The sequence below is a fragment of the Equus przewalskii genome, chromosome 20 (assembly GCF_037783145.1).
Source record: "Equus przewalskii isolate Varuska chromosome 20, EquPr2, whole genome shotgun sequence".
NCBI classification, from domain to species: domain Eukaryota; kingdom Metazoa; phylum Chordata; class Mammalia; order Perissodactyla; family Equidae; genus Equus; species Equus przewalskii.
This window is the reverse complement of record NC_091850.1, coordinates 20,636,912-20,661,167: the sequence shown is the minus strand read 5'-3', so window position 1 is coordinate 20,661,167 and position 24,256 is coordinate 20,636,912. Positions and strand designations below refer to the sequence as shown.

Genomic DNA, 24,256 nt, shown 5'->3' with positions numbered 1-24,256 from the left:
CTCTGTCTTCTAGAAGATTCCCACCATCTAGAAGATTCCCACCAGCAAACAAATATTTCCATCATGTTTAAAATAGACCCCTCTTGACCTCAAATTGCTCTTTAGTTAGTACCCTAATACTCTTAATACTCTGCTTCCTGTGACTAAGTTTTTTGATTAGAATTGTTTCTACTAGAATTGTTTCTTACTTCATTTTCCTTTGTCTTTTATCTCTTGAATACACCCTAGACAGATTTTGGACATCGTTTCACGAACACTGCTCTTCTCAGTGTCACCAGTGACTTCAATGTTGCTTAATAACCTCTTGACTAATCTTGAGTCCTCATCTGAATTGACTTAGCAGCATTTAGTAACAGTTGTTACACCCTCCTTGAAAAACTTTTGTGAATGTTTGTCTAAATCAGCAGCATTCTGGAATCTTCCATTACTCCTAGCCATTCTTCCTTAGCCTTTTTTGCTGAACCTCTAGATGCTGGAGGGCTCAGGCTTAATCCTTAGACCTCTCTCCTCCTCTGCACTCAGTGGTTTCTCATCCAGCTTCATGCCTTTAAATATGCATATATTCTGGCTATTCCAAATTTATATTTTTAGCACATTCTTCTCATCTGAATGCAGAAATGCTGGATTTCTCTATCTAGTTGCCTACTTAACTTTCCCACTTGAGTGACGAATAAGCATCTCAGATTTAAAGTATCCAAAGTCAAGTTGCCCATCTTCGCCACTGCTCCAAACCTGTTCCTCCTGCGTCTTTCACATACCAGGAATCAGTAAGTTTTAACCTTCTCGTTGCTCGGGCCTGAATCCTTTGATTCATCTTTGGCTCCCCTCTTTGTCTGATACTTCAAATCCAGTCCATCAGCGAAAACTGTCTGCTCTCCCAGAAAGTACGAATCCAGAATGTTCACCACCTTCAGTGATCCAAGCCGCTATACTCTTGCCTCAATTACTGTAGTAAATTCCTGCCTGATTTTCCTACTTCTTGACCCTACTCGTTACAGAGATCCCACACTGCCACACCCACGGGCCTTCTCTGATCTCGTCTCTTAACGCGGTACATTGTTCTCTCCAGCTCCATGCGTCTCCTTGCTGTTCCTAGCATGTTGCAGCACTTTCTACCTCAGGATCAGTGCCCTGATGTTCCCCTGGCTGAGACACTTTTCTTCCTACCATGCTACCTAACGTTGAAATCTATGCCCACATAACCTTCAGCCCCCACACCGTTCCGTTCTTTACTTTTCTCCAGGGCCTCTATGACCATGTGACATGCTGTCTATTTTCTTATCTTTGTTTGTCTGTCTCTCCCCGCACTGGACGGAAGCCTTCATGGGGCAGGGATATCTGTGTGTTTTGCTACTCTGTCTATAGTGAAGGCACAGTGGGCACTCACATACTCTTTAAAACTAGTGAGTAATGAATGGTGAGTGACTTTTCTGAGAGATTATCAGTTTCTTAAACATCATAATTATTAGCTTATGGTAAAAATATGGAGCATATGATAGGATGTGCAGTGAAAAGTAAGTCTCCTGTGCCTTGCTCTCATCGTGCATTGTTCTAAAAAAAAAGATGTATGTAAGTGCAAACATGTCTCTCTTTCACCTAAAGAATAATGTGCAAACTGTCCTATGCATTGCCATTTATTTATTTATTTTTATTTATTTAGTTATTTATTTTTTATTGCAGTAACGTTGGATTATAACATTATATAGCTTTCAGATGTATTTTGTAATATATTTCAAATTCTGTGTAGATTACATCATGTTCACCACCTAGAAACTAATTACAATCCATCACTTACATGTGTGAGCCTAATCATCCCTTTCGCCCTCCTCCTTCCCCCCTTGCCCTATGGTATCCACTGATCCATTCTCCGTTGCTATGTGTTTGTTTGTCATTGTTTTTAATCTTCTACTTATGAGTGAGAGCATATGGTACTGGACTTTCTCCCTCTGACTTATTTCACTTAATACCCTTAGGGTCCATCCACGTTGTCACAAATGACCAGATTTCATTGTTTCTTATGGCTGAGTAGTATTTCGTTGTGTATACATACGACATCTTCTTTATTCATTCGTCCCTTGATGGGCACCTAGGTTGCTTCCAAGTCTTGGCTATTGTGCATAAGGCTTCAATGAACATCGGGGTGCATGTATCTTTATGCAATAGTGTTTTCAAGTTCTTTGGGTTAGTGTTTTCAAGTTCCACCCAGCAGTGAAATAGCTGGATCATATAGTAGATCTATTCTTAGTTTTCTGAGGAAACTCCATACTGTTTTCCATAGTGGCTGCATCAGTTTACACTCCCACCAGCAGTATATGAGGCTTCCCTTCTCTCCACATCCTCTCCAACATTTGTTATTTCCTGTCTTGTTAATTATAGCCATTCTGACCAGAGTGAGGTGATATCTCATTGTAGTTTTGATTTGCATTTCCCTTATGCATTGCTATTTACACAGTATATATTCTTTGGAGATCATTCTTTGTCATTGTACATATATACCTTTACGCTTGCATATATTATACATTAGCCAGCCTTGGTGGTCTAATGGTTAAGATTCGGTGCTTTCACTGCTGCAGCTCAGGTTAGTTTCCAGGTCAGGGAACCATACCACTCTTCTGTCAATTGTCATACTGTGGCAGCTGTGTGTGGCGGTGATGCTGAAAGTTCTACCACCAGTATTTCAAATACCGGCAGGGTCACCCATGGTGGACAGGTTTCAGCAGAGCTTCCAGACTAAGACAGACTAGGAAGCAGGACCTGGCCACTCACTTCCAAAAAAATTGGCCATGAAGACCCTGTGAATAGCAGTGGAGCATTGTCGGATATAGTGAAGAAAGTGAGATGATGACACAAAAAGACTGGGCAAGGTTCCGCTCTGCTGTCCACAGGGTCGCTAGGAATCAGAATCGACTCAACAGCACTAACACATTATACATTAGTATATAATATATAATGACCAAGAATGATCTCCAAAATCTATATATATAAAGCATAAATGGTGGCGTATAGCCCTATGTGTACACTATTTTTAAATGTGTGTGTATATTATGTAATATATATTATATAAATATGATACAGAGAGTTACATAGTTATATAGTTATATACATTACTTTGCAGGTTTTTCCTGGCTGATGGTTGAGTTTCGCCTCAACATTTTGACTGATTTCTTTTTTTCCTTTGCAGTGCCCACTGTTGATGTCTTTCAGATTTCCACAAAAGAGCGCTTTGGATTGGGACATCAGCTGAAAAAGTAAGCTTTCCGAAGGATAAAAAAGAAACTTCTGTTGAAGAGAACTGAGTTCTCATTTTGCTCTTTTTCCACAATAAGAGGTTGGTTTTTTTTTTTTTTTGGAGGAAGATTAGCCCTGAGCTAACTACTGCCAGTCCTCCTCTTTTTTGCTGAGGAAGACTGGCCCTGAGCTAACATCCGTGCCCATCTTCCTCTACTTTATATGTGGGATGCCTACCACAGGATGTCTTTTGCCAAGCGGTGCCACATCCGCACCCAGGATCCAAACCGGGGAACTCTGGGCCGCCAAGAAGCGGAATGTGTGCACTTAACTGCTGCGCCACCGGGCCAGCCCCCAATAAGAGATTTTTTTTTTTAAATTGAGGTTATGATAGTTTACAACCTTGTGAAATTTCGGTTGTACATTATTATTTGTCAGTCATATTACAGGGGCACCACTTCACCCTTTGCGCCCACCCCCTACCCTGCTTTCCCCTGGTAAAACACTAGTCTGTTCTCTTTGTCCGTGTGTTTGTTTATCAATAAGAGCTTTTTCAAGCAAGCACTTCAGGAGAGGAATTAGCATCTGATGCTGAGAGCTGCGGCCATGATTCCGTTGGCAGAGCTCACTTTCAGACTGGGCCAGCTTCCTTCTATTTGTGCCCCCAGATCCACAACCTTCCCTCTCACATTGACCACCAGAGGAGGAACCAGTATGAGATGAGAGTATTTGTTGCTTTTGGTTCTTCCCTGTAAGGTCATCTTGAGCTGACAAGTCCTTCAACTGGTGCTCTCTGTTCAGCTCCAGACTGCAGGCTTTGCGTGACTGTCACTCTTACTGGGTTCTGTTAATGCTCCCCTCTGCTTGTTCCTTGGGGCCTAGAGGTGGTAACAGTTTAGCAGCCATTGGCCCTGGGCTACTGCACTACCCCTTGTTCCCATACCCACACCTTTGGAACATTCCTTTTGTAAATAAACCCTTTATTTCCTGATTGGACCTTGACTAACACGATTCAATTTATCTTTTATAAACATAAAATCACCCCAGTTGAACTGACTTCACCTCAGTCAGAGTCAAAATATAAATGTAATAAACCCTATGTTTATTAAAATATCAGCTTTAAGAATTTATATTTATGGAGAATTTATGAAGGATTGTTTATTCTTCTGAAGATGCAGATTTTACTTCAATTTAAATTTATCGAGAGAAATCATTAGATAAATATATACTGAAACACATGGTTTGAGTCCTCCATAAGGATGCAGTCCACATGTTCACCCTTATTTTAATGAAATTTCTTTGGGCATCATACATTAGCCTTTATTGAGCAATCCTCTAAGAGAAAATACTTTGAAACTTTTTATTTCATTTACAAAATAGAGAACTTATCGTGGTTATTTGGCCTGAGGTTATAGATGTAGTAGGAAGTTTCCTGTGTGGTATCAAGGGTTGTACATTCCACAGAGCTCTAGAACTGTCTTAAGTTTTTATGACTTTACATGAGGCAGCATTGTTCAAATGTGAGTTATGTGTGGATCCCATTTGAAAAGAAAATTCTGGCAAATCCTCAGTGTTGGGTTTAAATATGTATGCATAAAAATTAGATAATAAACCCTTAATATTTAGAATTCTGTATCTCTACAACTAAATTCAACTTACAACATATGTTTAGCACCTTATCTTATGCAGTGTTTTCTTTATACGGACGCATAAGAGAAATTTACTCAGTTTTCTGTACTAGGATTGAGTGTGCTTTTCCAGTGCAGTTGGTTTTGTGTTTTCAGTCGGATTTTGTTTTTGGTGTTGAGCCAGTTTCTTACAGGTCTTGGAGCTACACATGGAGCCTGCCTTTATGTTATGTCATCGACGTTGGGTATCTTTTTTTGGCCACGTCTATTTTTTTTCTCCTGTGATTTTTCCCCTCATCCAGTTTTCTCTGTTGTTTTTTAAAATTTTTGCATTTAATGGCTTTATTTTTTTTAGAGCAGTTTTCGGTTTACAGTAAAATTGAGAGGAAGGTACGGAGACTTCGTCTATACCGCCCTGCCCCCACGCATGTGTAGCCTCCCCCATTATCAACATCCCCCACTAGAGGGGCACCTTCGTTACAACTAATGAACCTGCATTGACCCGTCATAATCACCCAGTCTATAGTTCTGCTTTATGTACTTTTGTAAGCCACTTAAGAACTTGTTTTTTTTAAGTGAAGTGAGGTTGATCCAAGCAGGACGAGAATTATAAAAGCACAGAAGTCTAGGAATAAATAGCTTCCTACCCTTAATGGCTTCTGAGTACATCATTTGGGCTCAGAAAAAGGAATGATGTGTATAATTCCAACCCTGAGAAATTAAGGAAAGCTGTGTACTACATTCACTGTTTAATCACCTTGTAGAATTAGTAATGTTATTTTATTAATATTTCAATCTAAATGATTAATAGTTTTTAAAAGTCATTTACTCTACGGATAAATTTTAGTTATATGGAAAGTTTGGTGATATAGACTTGAAATTTTTTTTATAATCCTTGATAAATTTTAGTCTAATTATAGACATATGTTTAAGTTTCCTTAATTAGAGATAACTGAGTTTGGCTGTGATCCTTAAGGTCCCTTCTGGTCTAAAATTATATGATTTTAAAAATCTGATCTCATCCTCACAATAAATCGTAAGAGGAAACTGAAATGTGAAGAGATTATTTTCCAGAAACAAACAGCAAGTCAGGAAGGCAGATTTAGAATCTAGGCCTTTTGTTATTGCTCAGGTTTGTTTCAGCAAATAAGAAACACTCATTAAACTTTTTCTGTGATTCTTTATCTGATGTGTTTCTGGAAACAAGACAGAGTCTTAGCAGCAGCAGCAGCAAATGCTTATGCTTATGTGGTGCTTATTATATCTCAAGCTGTCGTCTAAGCACTTTACATTTATTAACTCCCTTGATCTTTACAGCCCTATGAAGCAGGTGCTGTTACATCCACGTTTCCTCAATGATGAAACTGAGGTTCAGAGCGATTAAGCAGCTGGCCTAAGGCCACACAGTGAGCAAGTGGTAGAGTCAGAGTCTGACTCCAGATCGATACTTTGGACACATCCACTAATCTGCCTCTCATATAGTCCTAGATATCCCTTTGCCTTATATAAGACTTGGAATAAATGTTTGGCACTGAATGAATATTGGGAAAATGTGAAGTCATTAAAAGAGCCAGAAAGAAAAATACTGACCTGAAACAGATGTAGTGTAGTGATCAGCTTCATGTCGAGTATCTGTCATTCAAGGGCTAAGCGTATCACAGACCATGGAAATAAGCTGAAACTGTGTATGACTTTATGCTGAATCTGCGTTGATCAAACTTAAGTTGTTTTTAAAAGGGGAAAAAATATTGCAAATCTCCGGTATTGCCTTAAATTCGTATAGACAAAATTAGATCTAAATTCTTCATATGTAGAGTTTGCGTTTATGAAACGAAGTTCAATTTACAACTTAAGTGCAAATCAAAGCAAAATACTCAAATTCCAAGTTAATACATGAATTTAAATTGAAGGATGATATTATTTTATTGGCACTGTTTCACCACCATTTTGAATATAATACTGGCTCCCCCAGGTCGTAGTTCTTTTGAAATAAGCCTGAAGAAAATCGTAATGTTACCCACATGTACTCCCTTTTCTCTCTTTGAACAACCTTTGAACCTTTGTTCATGTAACTGTGACATCATCTGGTCTTCACTAGATGACATCATCTGGTCTTCACTAGATGCGAATGTCTAATTTACCTTGAAGTCTTTTCCTCTTCTTTTATCGTCAGCCAAGAGCAGTTGTAGTAGTTCTTGGCGCCGGCACAATAGTAAATGCAAACAGCAGTATGAGTACTGAATTCTCTTGGTGGCTCTCTGTTGTGAGGACGTGGTTGTTACGCCAATGTGCTCATAAGTATATGTCAGATTACCATTGAAATTAAACCCAAGAAATTAAATTTCTTAAAGGAACCAGTTAACTCCTACCCTTTTGAATCCAACAGCATTTAGGGATCTGGGTATCCAAGTTTAAGAATTACTTGTTCTAGATACTGAAGTCCCATTTTAGAATGCTGATATAATATGAAAGTGGGAACAATTTTCACCATTTTGACTTGTTACTTTTTTGTTTCAGTTGTCCTATCAAGATTAGGCAGGCACTTGATGGGTTTCTTAGGGAATGGTACACAGAAATAGCAATTTTTCATAGGAAGAAAAGGACCTGAATCTCTTTGGTACAGACGGTGGTGTTACTGGGGATTTCAGGCTAGGTATAGGGAAAAATGACGACGCTAAAATTACTATTACATTTAAATCTTGGTGCAATCTTGGGTGAAGGAAATCTTCAAAAATTGAGTGTATAATAAAAATTTTCCTTTGTCTTGAGCTCTAAGATGAATTTCTGTGAGTTGGAAACGGGCATCATTGATTGCAGTTTTACCCCTCTCCCTCACTACCTCTAAGACAGCCAAAAAGACCCAAAATAGTGCTATATGTGACTCTTTCTTCTGAATTCATCTAAACTAGCAGACAGAGGTTGGGGTAGTAAGTCTGAGTGATATACTTTTCTGGCGATTTGTGTTAATTTGGGACGACCTGAAAGGTACTGAGAAATTAATGTTGGCCTAGTGCTAAGAGTCGCACTTGTCCCTTTTGAATAAGATATGTTAACACATGTCAATCCGTGTTTGATAATATAGATATTATAGCTCTGCCACTTATTATCTTGGCTAACTTGGGCAGATTTCATTTCCTTACCTTATTTGTGAAATGTGTGGACTAATAGCTACCTTCTGGGGGGTGTCCTAAGAATGAAAGAAAAAAAAAATCTGTATATGAAGTTCCTCTTTTATTCCCTGGTCTATTGTAAATGATAAACAAATATTGGTACCAATTTCCTGTCCCCAAAGCAGTCTGTGTTACAAAGAACTGAGAAGAGCATGCAAAACAGGCAATGCTGAATTGACGTTTGAAAGGAAGTCCAAATATTTAATTTATTGCACACACAATGTTTAATGGTAAAATTTCCCATCTACTTCAAATCAGCCCTGTGAAACCCTCTTCCATTGTTGCTTGAAAGATGAAATACGGGGAAGGCATTGGAAGCAATGGTGTATCTGAGTCCACAATTGACATTCCAGAATTCTTTGCCACAAATCAATGATGCAGTGATCCTGACTTAGAAAATACTGAGATCACGAGTTATCAAATTCTGGCCTTATGATAGTAACTAAACATTTTTAAGAGAAATCCAAATTAAAAAAACCGTCATATTTAAAGATCAGTGGGCTGTGCTAAAGATAAAATTTGCTGACTTGATATTTCTCCCTAGAATCACTTTTGCCTGGCTTATTTTTCCTTGTCATTTTACAGTTTTATTTTGTTTTTCTTTTCATGAAGAAAAATACAGAAGCAAACCAAGTAAAAAGAAATTGACTTTGCTTGTATCTTAATATATAAAGTCATAATTAGTAATAGAAAACTCTTCAAACTGTGTTTCTGGCACCAACAAATAAAGGCAGAATTTTTTTTGCCACTTCAGCCAAAGTTGTTGATCCTAAAGGCTGTCTCTATAATCTTTACAGATCTCTTTATACCCTTATTCTTCCTTCAATTTTCCTATCAAATGTATTTTTAATATATCACAGTAATTAATTATTAATTATAACATAGTAGAGTCATAAAAGTTTTTTAATGATGCTTTCCTACACAGGAAAACATGTGGTACATTTCTAAATTACCATCTCACTAATTACTCTGCATTTGTTTTCCTTTGATAACTGCGTTCTCTACATAATAAATACAGAAATCTTATGTTAAATTACTTTGCAACTGTGATAACAGACTTACCTTTGGATTGACAGAATCATGCAGACATTTGTTACACAGCAGTGGAAACAGAGCAAAGAAAAATCCAATTGCCTGCACAGTAAGAAGCTGTCGGAGAAGAAGGTGAAGTCCCCCCTGCATCTATTTTCTACGTTGCGCAGGTGGGTCGCCGACGACTTCATCATTGTCCTGCTGGATCCTGAGCGTGTGATGCTCCGCGGTTATTTAGTTCAGAGCATTCTGTCTATAGCCTTGGCATCTGTTTATTTTCTCTGTGACTTCAAAGACCGGGCTAAGTTACATGCAGTCCATCAAAAACATAGATATTCATTTCTGTGTTTAGAGTTTTTATTTCCTTAACGTGGGTGAAATTTACTAAAATTACTTTCTTTCTTTTCAAATCACTTGGAGTTTTCCCTAGCAAAATGAGTTCCATATAGGGCTCTGGGATAAGTTGGAGGGGAAAAAATCTGATAAGCTTTTTTTGCTTTTCAGGAAAATGATAATTCAGCCCCTGTGGCCATTAGGTACACACTTTTGATTTCGATTTTAGCTGGATAGGCTGCATTAGAATAAGGTGGTAATTCTAGCAGAGTTGAGTTACCGGAACCTGACCAGTGTTCTGCACGGTCTCTTATACTCATGATTTGCCCTGTGTTAATGGTTGTTCCATTTCGAAGGTCGCCAAGTTATCCTCCCCCTGGTTGTGGGAAAAGCAAATCCAAACTGAAATCTGAGCAAGATGGAATCTCCAAAACGCATAAGCTGCTGCGGAGGACTTGTTCCAGCACGGTCAAGACCGATGACGTGTGCACCGCAAAGTCACACAGGACCTTTGGTCGCTCCCTGTCCAGCGACCCCAGGGCTGAGCAGGCAGTGACGACCATTAAGTCACACAAACTCTTGACCCGTCCCTGCTCGGCAACTGTCAAGCAAGAGGACTGCCTCAGCCTCAAGTCACATAAACTATTGACTCGATCTTGTTCTGGAGATCCGCGCTGTGAGCACAACGCCAACCTGAAGCCCCACAAACTGTTAAGCAGGTCTTACTCCAGTAATCTCAGAATGGAGGAATTGTATGGACTGAAAAACCACAAGTTGCTCAGCAAGTCTTACTCCAGTGCCCCCAAGTCATCCAAAACGGAGCCTTTCAAGGAACCTAATGCAGAGGGCAGGAGGCTCTCTCTTACCTCAGGGCTTATTGGAATCCTAACACCATCTTCATCTTCATCTTCCCAGCCTGCTGTGCGTATATACTTTCATCTTGAGTTCTTAAGTGTTTAGGCTAAGGTGCAGCAGAGGTGGGGTTTTTTTTTTTTTTTTTTTTTTTTTTGGAAGATCTGATAGAGGAAAGGAGCAAGGTTTTTTTTTTAATTTACTAATTTTTTTCTTTTTGGATATTATTTTGCATACCAGACATTTGCGGCTGGTACCAGAATGTTCATTTTGATTCTGAAAAAATAAATGTAGCTATTGATTTGGGGTCTAGTCCAAATTCCTGTCATGGTAATGAATGCTACTAATAATGGAAGGAACTCAGTTGGATTCATAAAGCCTATCCTTTTAAGCAAGCATAGCATTTTAATGATTTATTAGGTAAGTTTACCTATTCTGTAGTTATCTCACATAAGTAATGGAGGACAAAATTTGTCTAATAATTAAGAGTAATATCCTTCCTGTTATATGTAAGAGGAAAACTTTGCTCGTGGACTTTGTTACTTGTACCGAAAAGCAACATTTACAGCTGTATCCCAGAGCTTCACTTAAAGCTGTTCTTAGTGTCTGCTTTATAGAACGGAAGTCACTTTATTCTGAAGCTGTTTTCTGGGGGCTATGGGGCCAGGAGGTGACTATGTAAAAACTTAAGTCCTTTGGGTGGTATTTATTGGGAGATAGTCTTTCACAAAATTTATCTCTAGAGTGATCAGCTTTATAGCCGGTTTCAGATAAAGAAACAGGCCTATCTTATGTATGTTAATTACATAAAGTAATTGATAAAAAGTTTGCTTTTAGTAATTGAGGGTGTGTGTGTGTGTTGGGGGAGGGATGTATTTAGCTCTTAACTATCAATATGGGTACACCTAGCAATAGATGAAATTGAAAAAATACGAAGATACTGTTTTCAGAAAGTTGTGTTTCTCTTGTATAGATTTATTTCTATAATTAAATTGTGAATTTTACTGTAAAATTATATTTGCATGAAGAAAATGTGAGTATGTTGATGATTTTAGGTGGACATCCCTAACAGCCCATTTCTTATCAAAACTAAGCATTAAGGACATATAGAAAATATATAGAAAATATAGAAAATAATGTCAAAGAGTCACATAGTAGAAAGTTTCACCTAAGAAAGATAATCTGAAATATTCTGTAAAAGAAAATGTCTTAATGTCCTCCTGTAAGGTTAAACATAGTACAATAGTTTAGTGTTGTACCCCTTTCAATAGCTGTCTAATATGTCCTTGGAGGAGTAATTCTATCTGATTGTAAAATAAGGTTGGAATCCTCTAAATGGGGAGGTGGGAGCATTTGACAATGAGTAATAGAAGAAACGAGTTTTTGTGATCACATAAAGATGCCAGTCATTTCTACTAGAAGATCAGAAACAAAGAATACTATCTATTTAGTTTAGACAAAGTTTGCAGTAATAATGACAGACAGTGTATTATAATGAAGAAATTCTCAAATCTCCGTGTCATAGTCAGTGTCTTAATTCATATTACAGGTGATCTTAGGAAAATCACATCTGTATTCAGTGTTGCACAAAGTAAAAGGCTATAATTTGTATATTTTCCCAATTAAAAAATTATTTTGTTCTTTCACTTTGCTTTTTGTAGCCAAATGGTGCCAAATGCATCCCAATACGTGACCGCGGCTTCCTGGTGCAGGTACGAGCCACGACTCCATCCATCGGAGAATATTTTAGCCTTTAGTGGGTTTTCACGTCATTTATGAGCTTGACTTAATTATTTCTCTTTCTTGTTTTATTCAGACAATTGAGTTTGCTGAGCAGCGGATCCCTGTGTTGAACGAATACTGTGTGGTCTGTGATGAGCCTCATGTGTTTCAGAACGGCCCCATGCTCAGGGTGAGTTCTCCTTGGTGGAATGTCAGTGTGATTTAGCATTATAAGTGAAAAGTGTTAGAATATAAAAATAAGCGAATAACTGAATTTACAGTAAGTACTCTCTGGTGAGCAAAGTAATACACGAAGTGGTATGATTTTGACAAGTGAATCACTATTTCTGAAGGAGTCTGAGAAAAAGCAAGCAGTTTTGTATTAGGAAAATAATTCTTTTTTTTTTTTTTTTTTAAAGCTTGGCACCTGCAGTAACATCTGTTGTCAGTCTTTTTGTTTTGTTTTGTTTTGTTTTCTTCTTTCTCCCCAAAGCCCCCTGGTACATAGTTGTATATTCTAGTTGTGAGTGCCTCTGCTTGTGCTACATGGGACGCCACCTCAACATGGCCTGATGAGCAGTGCCATGTCCGCGCCCAGGATCTAAACCAGCGACACCCTGGGCCACCAAGGCAGAGCGTGAGAACTTAACCACTCAGCCACGGGACCGGCCTCAGAAAATATTTCTTCTTGTATTTCTTATGTGTGCCTATCTATCATCTCTCTTTCCATCCATCTATCTATATCTCTCCCTATCCACTTATATCTTTATCAATATTGATAACGATATAGATGGATAGAAAGATAGATATAAACATAGATGTATATATGTAAACTTACAAACAGTGTTTCTCCAAAACCACACAATTTTAGATGCTTAATATAGAGAAGAGAAGGTAGTCCTTATTCTGGTTAGAAGAGGTATACAGTAGCATACGGAGAATCAGAATAAAGATTTCAAAAAATGCCAACTCACTGACAGATTCGGGGCATTATTGAGGAAGTATGGAAATAAGAATCAATGTGTATATGTGCATTTGGGGTACAATTATCCCATTTCAAAAGTTTGCTCTGCAATTTTTTATTGAGATAAAATTCATATAACATACAATTCACTATTAGTGTATAATTTAGTGGTTTTTAGTATATTCACAATGTTGTGCAACCATTACCACTGGTAATTTCAGAATGTTTCCATTACCCAAAAAAGAAACCCAACAACTGTTAGCAGTCACTCGCAATTTTCCTCTCCCCTTGTCCCCTGGCAACCACTGATCTGTTTTCTGTCTCTATGAATTTGCCTATTCTGGACATTTCATATAAGTGGAATCATGGATTATGTGGCCTTTAGTTTTTGCTTCTTTCACTTAGTATGAGGATTTCAGGGTCTATCTATGTAGCATGTATCAGTACTTTATTCTCTTTTATGGTGAAATAATAATTACATTACATCGATATACAACATTTGTTTATCCATTCACCAGTTAATGGAACTGCTGGGACATACGTATGTTAACTCAATTTAACTTTTTGAGGAACTACTAAACTATTTTTGACAGTGGCTGCACTGTTTTATGTTCCCACCAGTAATGTCTGATGGTTCCAGTTTCTCCACATCTTCACCAACACTTGTTATTCTCATTTTTTTCCCCCAATTATAGCCATCCTAGTGTGTGTGAGGTGGTATCTCTTTGTGGTTTTGACTTGCACTTCCCTAATGACTAATGATTTTGAACACCTTTTCAAGTGCTTATTGGCCATTTGCACATCTTTCCATTTGATACATGGAAATGCGTAGTTATAATGAGAAAAGAGAGAATTCTTTCATCATCTCAGTTTATCCCATTTAGGAGGTCTAGTTGTACTTTTCAGTGTCCACCTGTTGATCGTGGTTTATTGCTTGATCCATGGCAATGCCATTTCCACTGCAGAAGATAATGGTAATGTTATTGATAGCAAGTGCTTCTTGAGTGCTTTTTATGGGATCATGTGTTCAAAGTGCTTTCCATGGATTACGTAATTTAATCCTCATAATACCCCTATGCGTTGGATATTATTATTATCATCCCAGCTTTACAAATGAGGAAACCAGTAATTTGTTCAGTGTCCCACTGCTAGTTAGAGGTAGAGACAGGATTTGAACCTGGGCAAAATGGTACCAGGGCCGTGGTTCTTATTCTTGATGGTAGTCTTGACTCACGTACTTGAACTGACTTCTTTTATATCTGGAAATTTACTACACAGGTTGTTTAGAGTTCACCCTTTGTGGTTTAATTGCTGGCAGTTGGTTCCTGTAGTAAGTGATAGAAATGTCATACTTGCTATTAGTATTCTCTGTGCTTCACTCCAAATTTTCTTGTACTTTATCTGTATCCTTCTGCACAAATGAAGGTTGCTGTCTCTTCCTAAAAGTGGAAGTGCTTTTGTAAATGAGAGAAAATAACATTTTTCTAAAAAAAAAAAATGTAGCTAGTTATCAGAAGTTTTTATGTTGCTGTGATTCAGACAGGAATCTAAGGAAATGAGAAAACTTACTTTGGTTTCATAAATAGTGAGATAAGTGATATATGAAATCAGATTAGGAAATGAAAATCAAAGACACATCTCATGTCCAAAGGAAGAGAGGTAAACACAGAGAACTGCCTCTTGATCCTGTTACACATATATGTCACCCAGTTGGGCACACTCATATTTTGTAGCTCTCTTATATTTACACTGCATTATGTTTTACTGCTATTTTCATAGTAATGTAAAAACATATTACAGATGTAATTTCTTATGGGGTATAAATCAGTAAACCGACTCATTGACCATTTATTCAACCCACATGACACATTGCAAACTAATAAATCCCGGAGATATAAAGAGGGTAAGTTACAACCAGTTGGTGATTGAATGGGTTAGATAAAACTCAGGTTTCCATAGAATTCTATGCCTAATGTTTATTACATTTGTTAGATCTTTCCCTTTGGAAAATTGAACTGTTTCTTTCTCTAGGCTGATTGTTTTTTTGTTTTTCTGCTGAGGAAGATTTGCCCTGAGCTAATATATGTGCCAGTCTTCCTCTATTTAGTATGAGAGTCACTGCCACATCATGGCTGACAAGTGACGTAGGTCCGCATCTGGAGTCCAAACCTGTGAACCCAGGCCGCCGAAGCAGAGTGCATGGAACTTTAACCACTAGGCCATAGGGTCGGCCCCAGGCTGATTGTTTTTTAAATGACATAAGTCCCCTTTTACCCCTCTTCCCCCAAAGTTCTAGAATTTTAGTCACTACGTGTACTCAGAGGTCTAGGTAAGCATGTTATCCTTTCTGCAACATGGGGAACTAAACTGCTTACTTTATTTAGAAATGCCATGATGCTCCAATTTTCTCTTTGGTTTACAGAGGTTATAAATGTCACAACCGGATGTGAGTCCTGACATGTAATGCTTTAAATCTGCATAAAACTTACGTTAACATCAGGAGGATTGTTCAGTCTGGCAGTGCAGTTTGGATTGTCAACAGAAAAGCCGAACCAAAACCAAATCATTGCTTCTCTACATTTTGGAATCAACTAGAGTGTTAGTGAAGCAAACTGTTTTAGAGATGCTTTAAAAGGTTGATGTCTTCATCAAGTGGTTTTGCAAAACAAGGATTTATTGCCAAAATTGCTACTGTTTTAATCAGCCTCTAAATTCCTAGTGCCCTCGTCTTTTTGTTATATTCACCTTAAACCCCCTCATCTTGGATCAGTGAAAATGTCTTCTTTGAACCCTGCATATGAGCTGATAAATAATGTTGGAGAAAACCACACGGTTGGGTGGATTACTATTCCTACAAAGTTGGAAGTTGGTCATTGATACTGGCAGTCATTCTGTGTGTCCCAGGTTGATAGACTTTCCCATTTCCCACATCAACATCTGTTACGAGGATTACGATTTCATTCTCTTCTACCATATGAAAGTGTCCCAGATTGCTTACTGTGTGATTCTGCTATCGGCACTTGAGAACAATGCCCAGTCCTACTAAAGCACAGCCAACTGAGAAACCTGAGAATCTATAGTTTTGAGTATTCAGCCTTGCTGTGGACCTTAGACAAATGTTTGTAACTAAAAGTTATTTTCAGAGTGAAATTAACAATACCCAGTTATAATTTGCTCATAGTTTAAGTGGGGAAACCTGGATCTGTCCCATTTTACCTTCTCAGAGCAAAACAGGTAGGTCTTCTCGTATTTAGTTCTGACTTTAATATCTGAAGAACGGATGAAAGAGCACATCCTGTTCTTTTCTCTCCCCCTCTCCAGCCCCTGAAGTCACAGAAGTTAAGATTTCAAGTTCTGAAATACAGGCTAAACTAAATATATGCCAAAAAATTTTCAGTTCAAAAATGTGATTTGTTTTTCGACATCCAAATTGAGTAGAAATTGGTTTTAATGCTCAAACAACAGCTTTAGTTGTAAGAGACAATAGGAATCCCTATGTGCTGAGGCTCACCCTATCTTATTGTGGGTCTGTCGTGATCTCTGAGATTCTCATCTTTCTAAATGGATGGTAATTCTTTCCTGGCCCTGAATGTGTCTCTCTTCTAAACCATGAAAAGCACCCAGACCATTGACTATAAAATCAGAAATACAGAGAAGTAAAGGCTCGGAGGTTTTGTGTTTCTCGTAGATCTTCTTAATTATTCTCATATGTTTTCAACACTAGTTTTTAAATTATGAATTTGTATTTACTCCGCTCATTTCTTTTGTTGCAAGAACGATTTTAGCAATAAATTAAAGAGCTTTGATAAACTATGGATATGAAAATAAAAATACTACTTATAATACACTTCAATGAAAATTTTTATGAAACATTTATTTTTCCATATACATTGGGTTAAAACAAGTAGAAGACACAGCTTATCCAGGTTACCTAATATTGTTAATATTTAAGCAGCTCTCTATACCTCAAGGAGAGTTGATAAACCTTATCTCACTTGGTTTTCTTTCTCACTTGATTCTCTTATCAACCTGGTGAGCTAGATGTGATTTTTATCCTTGTTTTACAGATAGGAAAACTGAACTCTGCTCATGTGCTCCAACTGGAACAATATCTACTTTTATCTGTTTTATATTGGGCTTACATAAAATATTTTGTTTGAACAAAAAAGCTATGGCAAAAAAGGTTTGAACACCATTCATCTACACCATGCTATATATAAATACAGAGCTAGATTCTCCTGAGTTGTATCATTTCTATTTTCAGGAGGAAGTAATTTAAATTCATTGAAAACACAAAGTCTCTAAAATGCAGTAAGTTTCTAAAATACTCTTTGGAGCTTAAAACCGTTTTTTGAAACATATTTTTACTGCTCACATTTAAATTGCTTTGATTCAAATAAAATTGAAAATGTGTTCATTTTAGGGGCCGGCCCAGTGGTGCAGCGGTTAAGTTCGCACGTTCGGCTTTGGCGGCCCAGGGTTCGCCAGTTTGGATCCCGAGTGCGGACATGGCACCACTTGTCAAGCCATGCTGTGGCAGACGTCCCACATGTAAAGTAGAAGAAGATGGGCATGGATGTTAGCTCAGGGCCAGTCTTCCTCAGCAAAAAAGAGGAGGATTGGTGGGAGATGTTAGCTCAGGGCTAATCTTTCTGAAAAAAAAAACAAAAACCAAAAAACAAAAAAATGTATTCATTTTAGCTTAAAAACTTCTGAAATCATGTTACCTTAGAGACATATAAAGTTACCCATGTTTTTAAATGGTGCATAATGAATATTATATTGCAAAAAATTATGTATATATAATGGTAAGAGGGACTTGACATGATTTTACAGTTTAAATTATAGGACTAATTGTTTGAGGGCAATATAGTATTATGACATTAAGAATAAGTAATATTTTACAAATTGAAACTAATAGATTTATTGCAAACTCAAAAATGAATTAGTAAATAATGTACACATTTGATTATATTTAGGCATGCATGCTTTGTGTTAAAGTATGTGTAGTAAAACACATCATTATACTTATCCAGTAATAGCTCTTGACTATGTTCTATTTCTAATTGACACTAGAGCTTTCTGTGTAAATAGAATATTAATAACATAATTTGTTGGCGACAGGAGTTGACTCAAGGTGGGAGAATTCTAATCCATAATATAACTACTTATGCTTCATTAAGGAAGAATGATTTGGTTTCTCTCCCTTGAATAGGATGGATGTCCTCTCTGTGAGCGCTAAGACATCTAATCTTGATTACTCAATATGATTTGAGAACTTTCTTTTAATGCGCCACCTTGTGTTCACATTTTGAACTTCTCTCAAATAAAATGAAGCTAAATGTATCAGTTTGCGTACATTTATCTCATAACTAAACTGATTTACATCGTAAACACTCTCTTGAACTTTCTAGTAAAATGAGCGATAGATATAGAATTGTTATTTAAGAAATTAACTAGTATTTATTTAGTATGGTGTTAGTATGATACATTAATTAATCACAGTATTACTATCTCTATAGTTACTATTTTAAAAACGAGGGAAGATAACATTATTTTTATAAGAATGTAATGTGTACTTATACTTCTGATTTTTCAGAATGATAGAAAAATTTCTTTTTTTCCCTCAAATGCAAGTTTCCTAGGGTATCTGATTTCCTTCTTCAAACAGTTGCCATAATAGGATATTCTTAGAAGTCAGCCTTACACATCTGAGTATGGAAGAAAAGGTCACCTTTCAACCAAATAGATGCAAAAAAGAAAAGAAATGTCCATGAAGTAATCAAACCATAGCTTTATCATTAAGAATGTAGGTTTATTATTTAAAATAATGGGTCACTTGGCAAGTCCATGTGATTTAGAGATTTAGAGGTTTGATTATAAACGGCTCTGGGAGGGGGATGAAACAGAAATGCAGAAGAAAGCATGAAATGTTGCTCATTTATTACCCAAGGCAAAGAATAGGAGGTCTGGGTGAAATTGGTCAAAATCATTTGAGACAAAGTCAGGGTGTCACAGGAATGCCTAGAATTGGGGACGAAGTATGCTGATAGAGATATGTGTAAGAATAACTGTGTCTATCATATTTTTCCTTAAGTCTTTGAAGTTTTTCCAATATTAAAATTTTAAAAAATATCCTTCTAATCTAGTGTAGTGAGGTATTTTATTTCATTTTAATTTCCATTGTTTAAAGCAACAATTTGGTACCAAAAAGGTACTTTCTATTGTATTTCCTGGAATGTGTGTGTGAACACATATAGACACATACATACATACATACATACATATTTAGATGATCACAAAGTAAGAGTAATCGATTGTCCAAGGTCCAAATGAAAAAGTAAAAACCAGTCCTTACTCATATACACTATATGAGCCTTATCTATTATTCAGCTTTAGGACTGATGGGTTTTAGTCATAAAAAAACATATGATTATTTGACAAGAGTATTAAAAACAAAGTACCTTCTGCATCTCTTTACTTCCTCAGTGAACTTTTGGTAGCTGGGACATCAGTAAATTCCTAGGGCCCTTTGTGATTGCCAAGGTATATCTTGTTGAATTCTTATTTGTATACAGTTTCACTGCACCCAAGCACCAATATTGTGTTTGACACTGTAGTAAATCTGCAATAAATGGTGCAATAAATGGTTACTGTTATGATTTCAGACAATACCATGCTCTGGAAAGTGAAGAAAAGAAATAATTCAGTATCAGTGGACAAAATTCAGTGAAATGTATGCACGTAGATACACAAACAAAAAAATAGAAAAAGATTAAGACAAGGTTAAACACTCAAGTAAAACAAAAAGTAGTAGAAATTGAACAGTCTGCTCCTAATATTTCCAAATATAGAGAGCGGTGTGTATAGCTTGAGTCTGGAGGAAAAACTTTCTCCAATTAATTTCCTCCCATAGGTGGTTTTTCTTGATGTTTCTGAAATATAATCAAACTGCACTTTTAAGGCTGACAATGGAAATATATCAGTTCATTCTTTTCTTACATTCTCTTTGGGGAACGTCAGCTAGACATCTTTGTGATTGGTCATGCTTTGTGTCCACAAAGCCACCATGTGGGCTCATTCCGAACATAAAGGATGTTCAGAATGAGGCCATACTTCCCCGCTGGTTAAGCAGTAGACCAAGTTGTCTTCTGGATTGAGTGAGCCTAGGAGCAGTGGCACTAACAAATGCCTTTTGTCTGCTAGGCAGCGGCACCACGGATTGCATCGTGTTAGGCTTCATCAGCTACCTAATGCAATGTAACTCAGGAGATAAGATAAATCAAACAGATGACACTATATTAGATTTGAAAGATGAGAGCTCTTCCAAAGCAATTGCAGAGTGTATATTTCAGTGCTGTTGACTTCAGGAGGTTATTGAAGTCAGAAGTCTTTGCAACAAAACCAATCTTTTAAGAGCTGGGTAGCAAGGAAGCAGAGACATACTTATTTCTTCCAAAGAAAATGACTAGGAAAAGTGGAATTCTCCTTTGTATATTTGTTTTAACAACTTGTGGGCTTAATCTCATTTTTTAGTATATCACCAGCTTAGGTATCGGCTTCTTTTTTAATACGTCTCATTTGCAAATGTATACTAATCAGGAGAGATGGATTTTCCAGTTTAAGGATATTTTCATGTATTGCTAAATCATTTCGAGTGCAAGGGCCTAAAGCTCACTGAAATGGATTTCTTATATTTGTGACTCTATATCAGTAAATGATCATTCACTGTTACCTGAGTTGAGAAATTAATCTTTATTAATTAAGTGATTGATTCCTTTCTTTTTAACATTGTAAACTTTGCATTTTCTGCTTATTAAATGGAATGTCATAAATTTGATTTAGGAATTGGGAGATGGAAAAATGTTGTAATTGATTCCCCTCTCTTTTGTAGCCTACTGTGTGTGAACGAGAGCTGTGTGTATTTGCTTTTCAAACCCTGGGAGTAATGAATGAGGCTGCTGATGAAATAGCAACTGGAGCTCAGGTAGTAACACATAATACTAATTATTCCTTATTTTAGTTTGAAAAATTTAATCTAATCTGCTAGTTATCTTCACTCTGCTATTCTTTTGGGCAAATTTTTGATAGTTTTTTGTTAGATTGAAAAGGAAGCTGACATTTGATTTTTTTTTTTTTTTTAAGATTTTATTTTTTCCTTTTTCTCCCCAAAGCCCCCCGGTACATAGTTGTGTATTCTTCGTTGTGGGTTCTTCTAGTTGTGGCATGTGGGACGCTGCCTCAGCGTGGTCCGATGAGCAGTGCCATGTCCGCGCCCAGGATTCGAACTAACGAAACACTGGGCCGCCTGCAGCGGAGCGCGCGAACTTAACCACTCGGCCACGGGGCCAGCCCCTGATATTTTTAAGTAGAAGCTAAATTTTGCTATCTTTATCTCATGTGTGTTTTGTCATTTTACAATCGCCAAGGGGAGAAATTAAACCAACTTTCTATTGTTTGAAAAATAATTGTGGTTCTTCCTTAGATGGTGAAGTTGAGATATTGAAACCCTTGCACATGCATTGTGTAAAATTTATTTGTAAAGTTATAGTGCCATAAAATGGAAGCCAATTTATTTTTAACACTTAGGCGAGAAGATACTGGGCAGAACATATAAGAAAAAGGGAACATTCAGTTTTATAGTAGCAGTGTTTATGACATAGGAAGAAAAATATAAAAAGAAAAAAAGGAACAACTTGGAAGTAGAGAAGCATTCCGTGTTTCTGGAAGGAAAAGTTAAGTTATAGATATGCCAAAATTTACTTCATGCAATTTCATTAAAATTTCAGGGGTTTTTTTTTTCATTCATGGAAACTGACTAAATTACTAATTCTGTAAGAAAAAAAATCAGAGAAAACTTACAAAAAAAGCAAATATTAATTAATGGAGGCTAGACCAACCATATAAAAGAATATATCATGTAATCCTATAATATTTTAACAAAATATACTGTTGGCAAAGAGTAGAATGGCTGATTACCCCCAAAATAGATCAAGTTGTTAATACACTTAATATATATTAAAGTAAATATCAGATCAGGTCATAAAATAAAAATCATTTAGTAAGTAGGTGGGAGCAAATGATGTGGAGGGAAAATCAGTTTAGCTCTTTACTTGACACTTTGCAAAAACAAATTCCCAATGGCCTACAGACTAGTTTTGTGAAAAATATGATAGACAAACTAGAGGAGAGTTAAGCATGCACAATCTAGTAAGTGCTTCAGGTTTATGCATTTATGCAATTAAGAAATTATAAAGGAAAATATCAACAGACATGAGTCCATATATACTTCATGTTTTTTACTTGAAAAAAAGTGAACATAGAGAACTAACTATGAAAAAATTTGTTTTGCCTCAGACATAATTATATATAAAAGCTTGTAAAAATTGAGAAGAAAAACACGAAGACCATAACAAATTAATAGAGGAAATGAATTCGTGATTCACAAATATAGACCTATTGTTAGTAAAGAAACATGAGAAAATGTTCAGCTTCGCTAAAAAGCAACAGGGAGTCAAATGTAAAAGGAATTACCAATCTCTCATTTATAGAATTTGCAAAGATGGGTGGGAAAAATGATCAACTTGCAACAGACGTTCTTTCAATAAGTATCAATGCCTGCTAGATAACAGACTTGACACTGGATGGAGGTGCAGCAGCCCTATAGACAGCCCAGGGCCCCTGGATTTACATGCCCTTACCTAGTGATGTCGCTGTTAGCTAGACTCAGGTGCATCTGCTTGATGAAATATGAAGGACAACATTTGTGATATAGTGAGTTATAAATGAAACATAATACAAACAGTGGAACATTGATCATATGTGATGTGGAAAAAATGATTCCACAATTAAAATAAATTTCAGAAATACGGCTTGATATTGCCCCCTACACCCAACATGCTCATATTTGCATATTACAGGCTCTGAGAATCCCTAAAACTAAGCAAGTGACTGGCCTGTACTGAGGCAGTTTCCCAAACGTGTCTGACCCGGGTGGGTCTTTTTCTTTTCTTTCTTTTTCTTTTTTTAATATGAAAGTTTTTCTCACCCCTTGGAACTAGCATTGCTTAAAAAAAGATACCTTAATATATTCTATTTATAGCTATGTTAAAATAATTAAGCTTTACACAGATGTGTGTGTGAATATACATACATCTATATATATATGGATATGTATGTATGTGTATATATATATTAAAAATTCTTCAAGTAGTACAGTTAACGTTTGTGCATTTTACTGGATGTAAATGGTCCCTCAAACAATTTGAAATGGGAAGGAATTAAAGCCTGGAAATAAGAAATAATTGATTAGAAGACAGATTAACATCATGCTAAATGTAGGCTAGATTGATAGAATAGTATGTGCTTTTTCCCTCTTATTATAGATACATCTTTAAAAAAAGTTCTTAAAGAGGAATTAATTTTGGATTGCATAATGATAGGTACAAAGCACAGGTACCCGACCAGATCAATTTAGTGATTCAGCTCTAAAGTCCAGTATCCAAAAATCAGAATTTAGTCATTCTACTCCAAAGCAGAATATTCTTTTCACTACTTTAAAGCAGATGCCCCATTAGTCTAGTTATAATTCTAAAGATTACATGGAAACTGATTCTTTTTCTGGACAGAAAGAAACTATATCTCGGTAGTCTTGTTGCATCAACTGACTCCTGAATTTTAATTGGTGCTCTGAGGAGCTCTGAAAGTTACAAGAACGTTCTTTAGGGATGCCGCAGGAGGCTGGGCTGGGATGAGTGTCCAGGCAGCTGGGATTCCAGGCCCCTGAATACTGCTTCAACCAGAACAGCTCCATTTTCTTTCTTTAGGTTTTGGGTTGTCATATAAGATTCTCTTTCTTTAAAAAAAGAGTCACTATTGAAATGTTTGAAGGCCATTGGTCTACAATTTCAAGTTTGCCTCTTTTCCAGAATACATTGTATATCTGTAGGCCACACCTGTATGTGCCTTTCTTACCCACTTGAACTTGAATTTTCTCATTTGCAAGAGCTCCAAGGCCATTCACACCTGCAGGGGAGGGTGGAGGGTCTTGCTCTACCTGTTGAATTGTATGTAATGTCCTTTAGAGGCGCTTGATTCTATAAACCCTCAGACCTTTTATTTTCACTCATCAGATGGCCTAATTCCCATTTGAATTTAATTTAATATTTCTTTGCATTTGAATTTAATATTTCTTTGCATTTCTATCTTAAGTATCTTAGTAAACCTCCAAATTGCCTCTTCAATTATGTTATTCAGTCTAAGAAGAAAGATGTCTATAACTTGCTGGCTATGGCACTGACCATATGTGCTAAGATCCTATTCAGAAT

General features: G+C 36.8%; 1 protein-coding gene across 2 annotated transcripts in view; it reads left to right on the top strand.

The window, feature by feature from the left end:
* PARP8 (poly(ADP-ribose) polymerase family member 8) overlaps nt 1-24,256 on the top strand; it is a 169,082-nt gene that overhangs the window by 112,167 nt on the left and 32,659 nt on the right. For both annotated transcript variants that reach the window (XM_008521496.2, XM_008521497.2), the window contains exons 11-16: nt 3,182-3,248; nt 9,103-9,228; nt 9,748-10,312; nt 11,905-11,955; nt 12,060-12,155; nt 20,824-20,916. In XM_008521496.2, the coding sequence (XP_008519718.1) occupies nt 3,182-3,248; nt 9,103-9,228; nt 9,748-10,312; nt 11,905-11,955; nt 12,060-12,155; nt 20,824-20,916 (998 nt within the window). The remainder of the gene's footprint in view (nt 1-3,181; nt 3,249-9,102; nt 9,229-9,747; nt 10,313-11,904; nt 11,956-12,059; nt 12,156-20,823; nt 20,917-24,256) is intronic.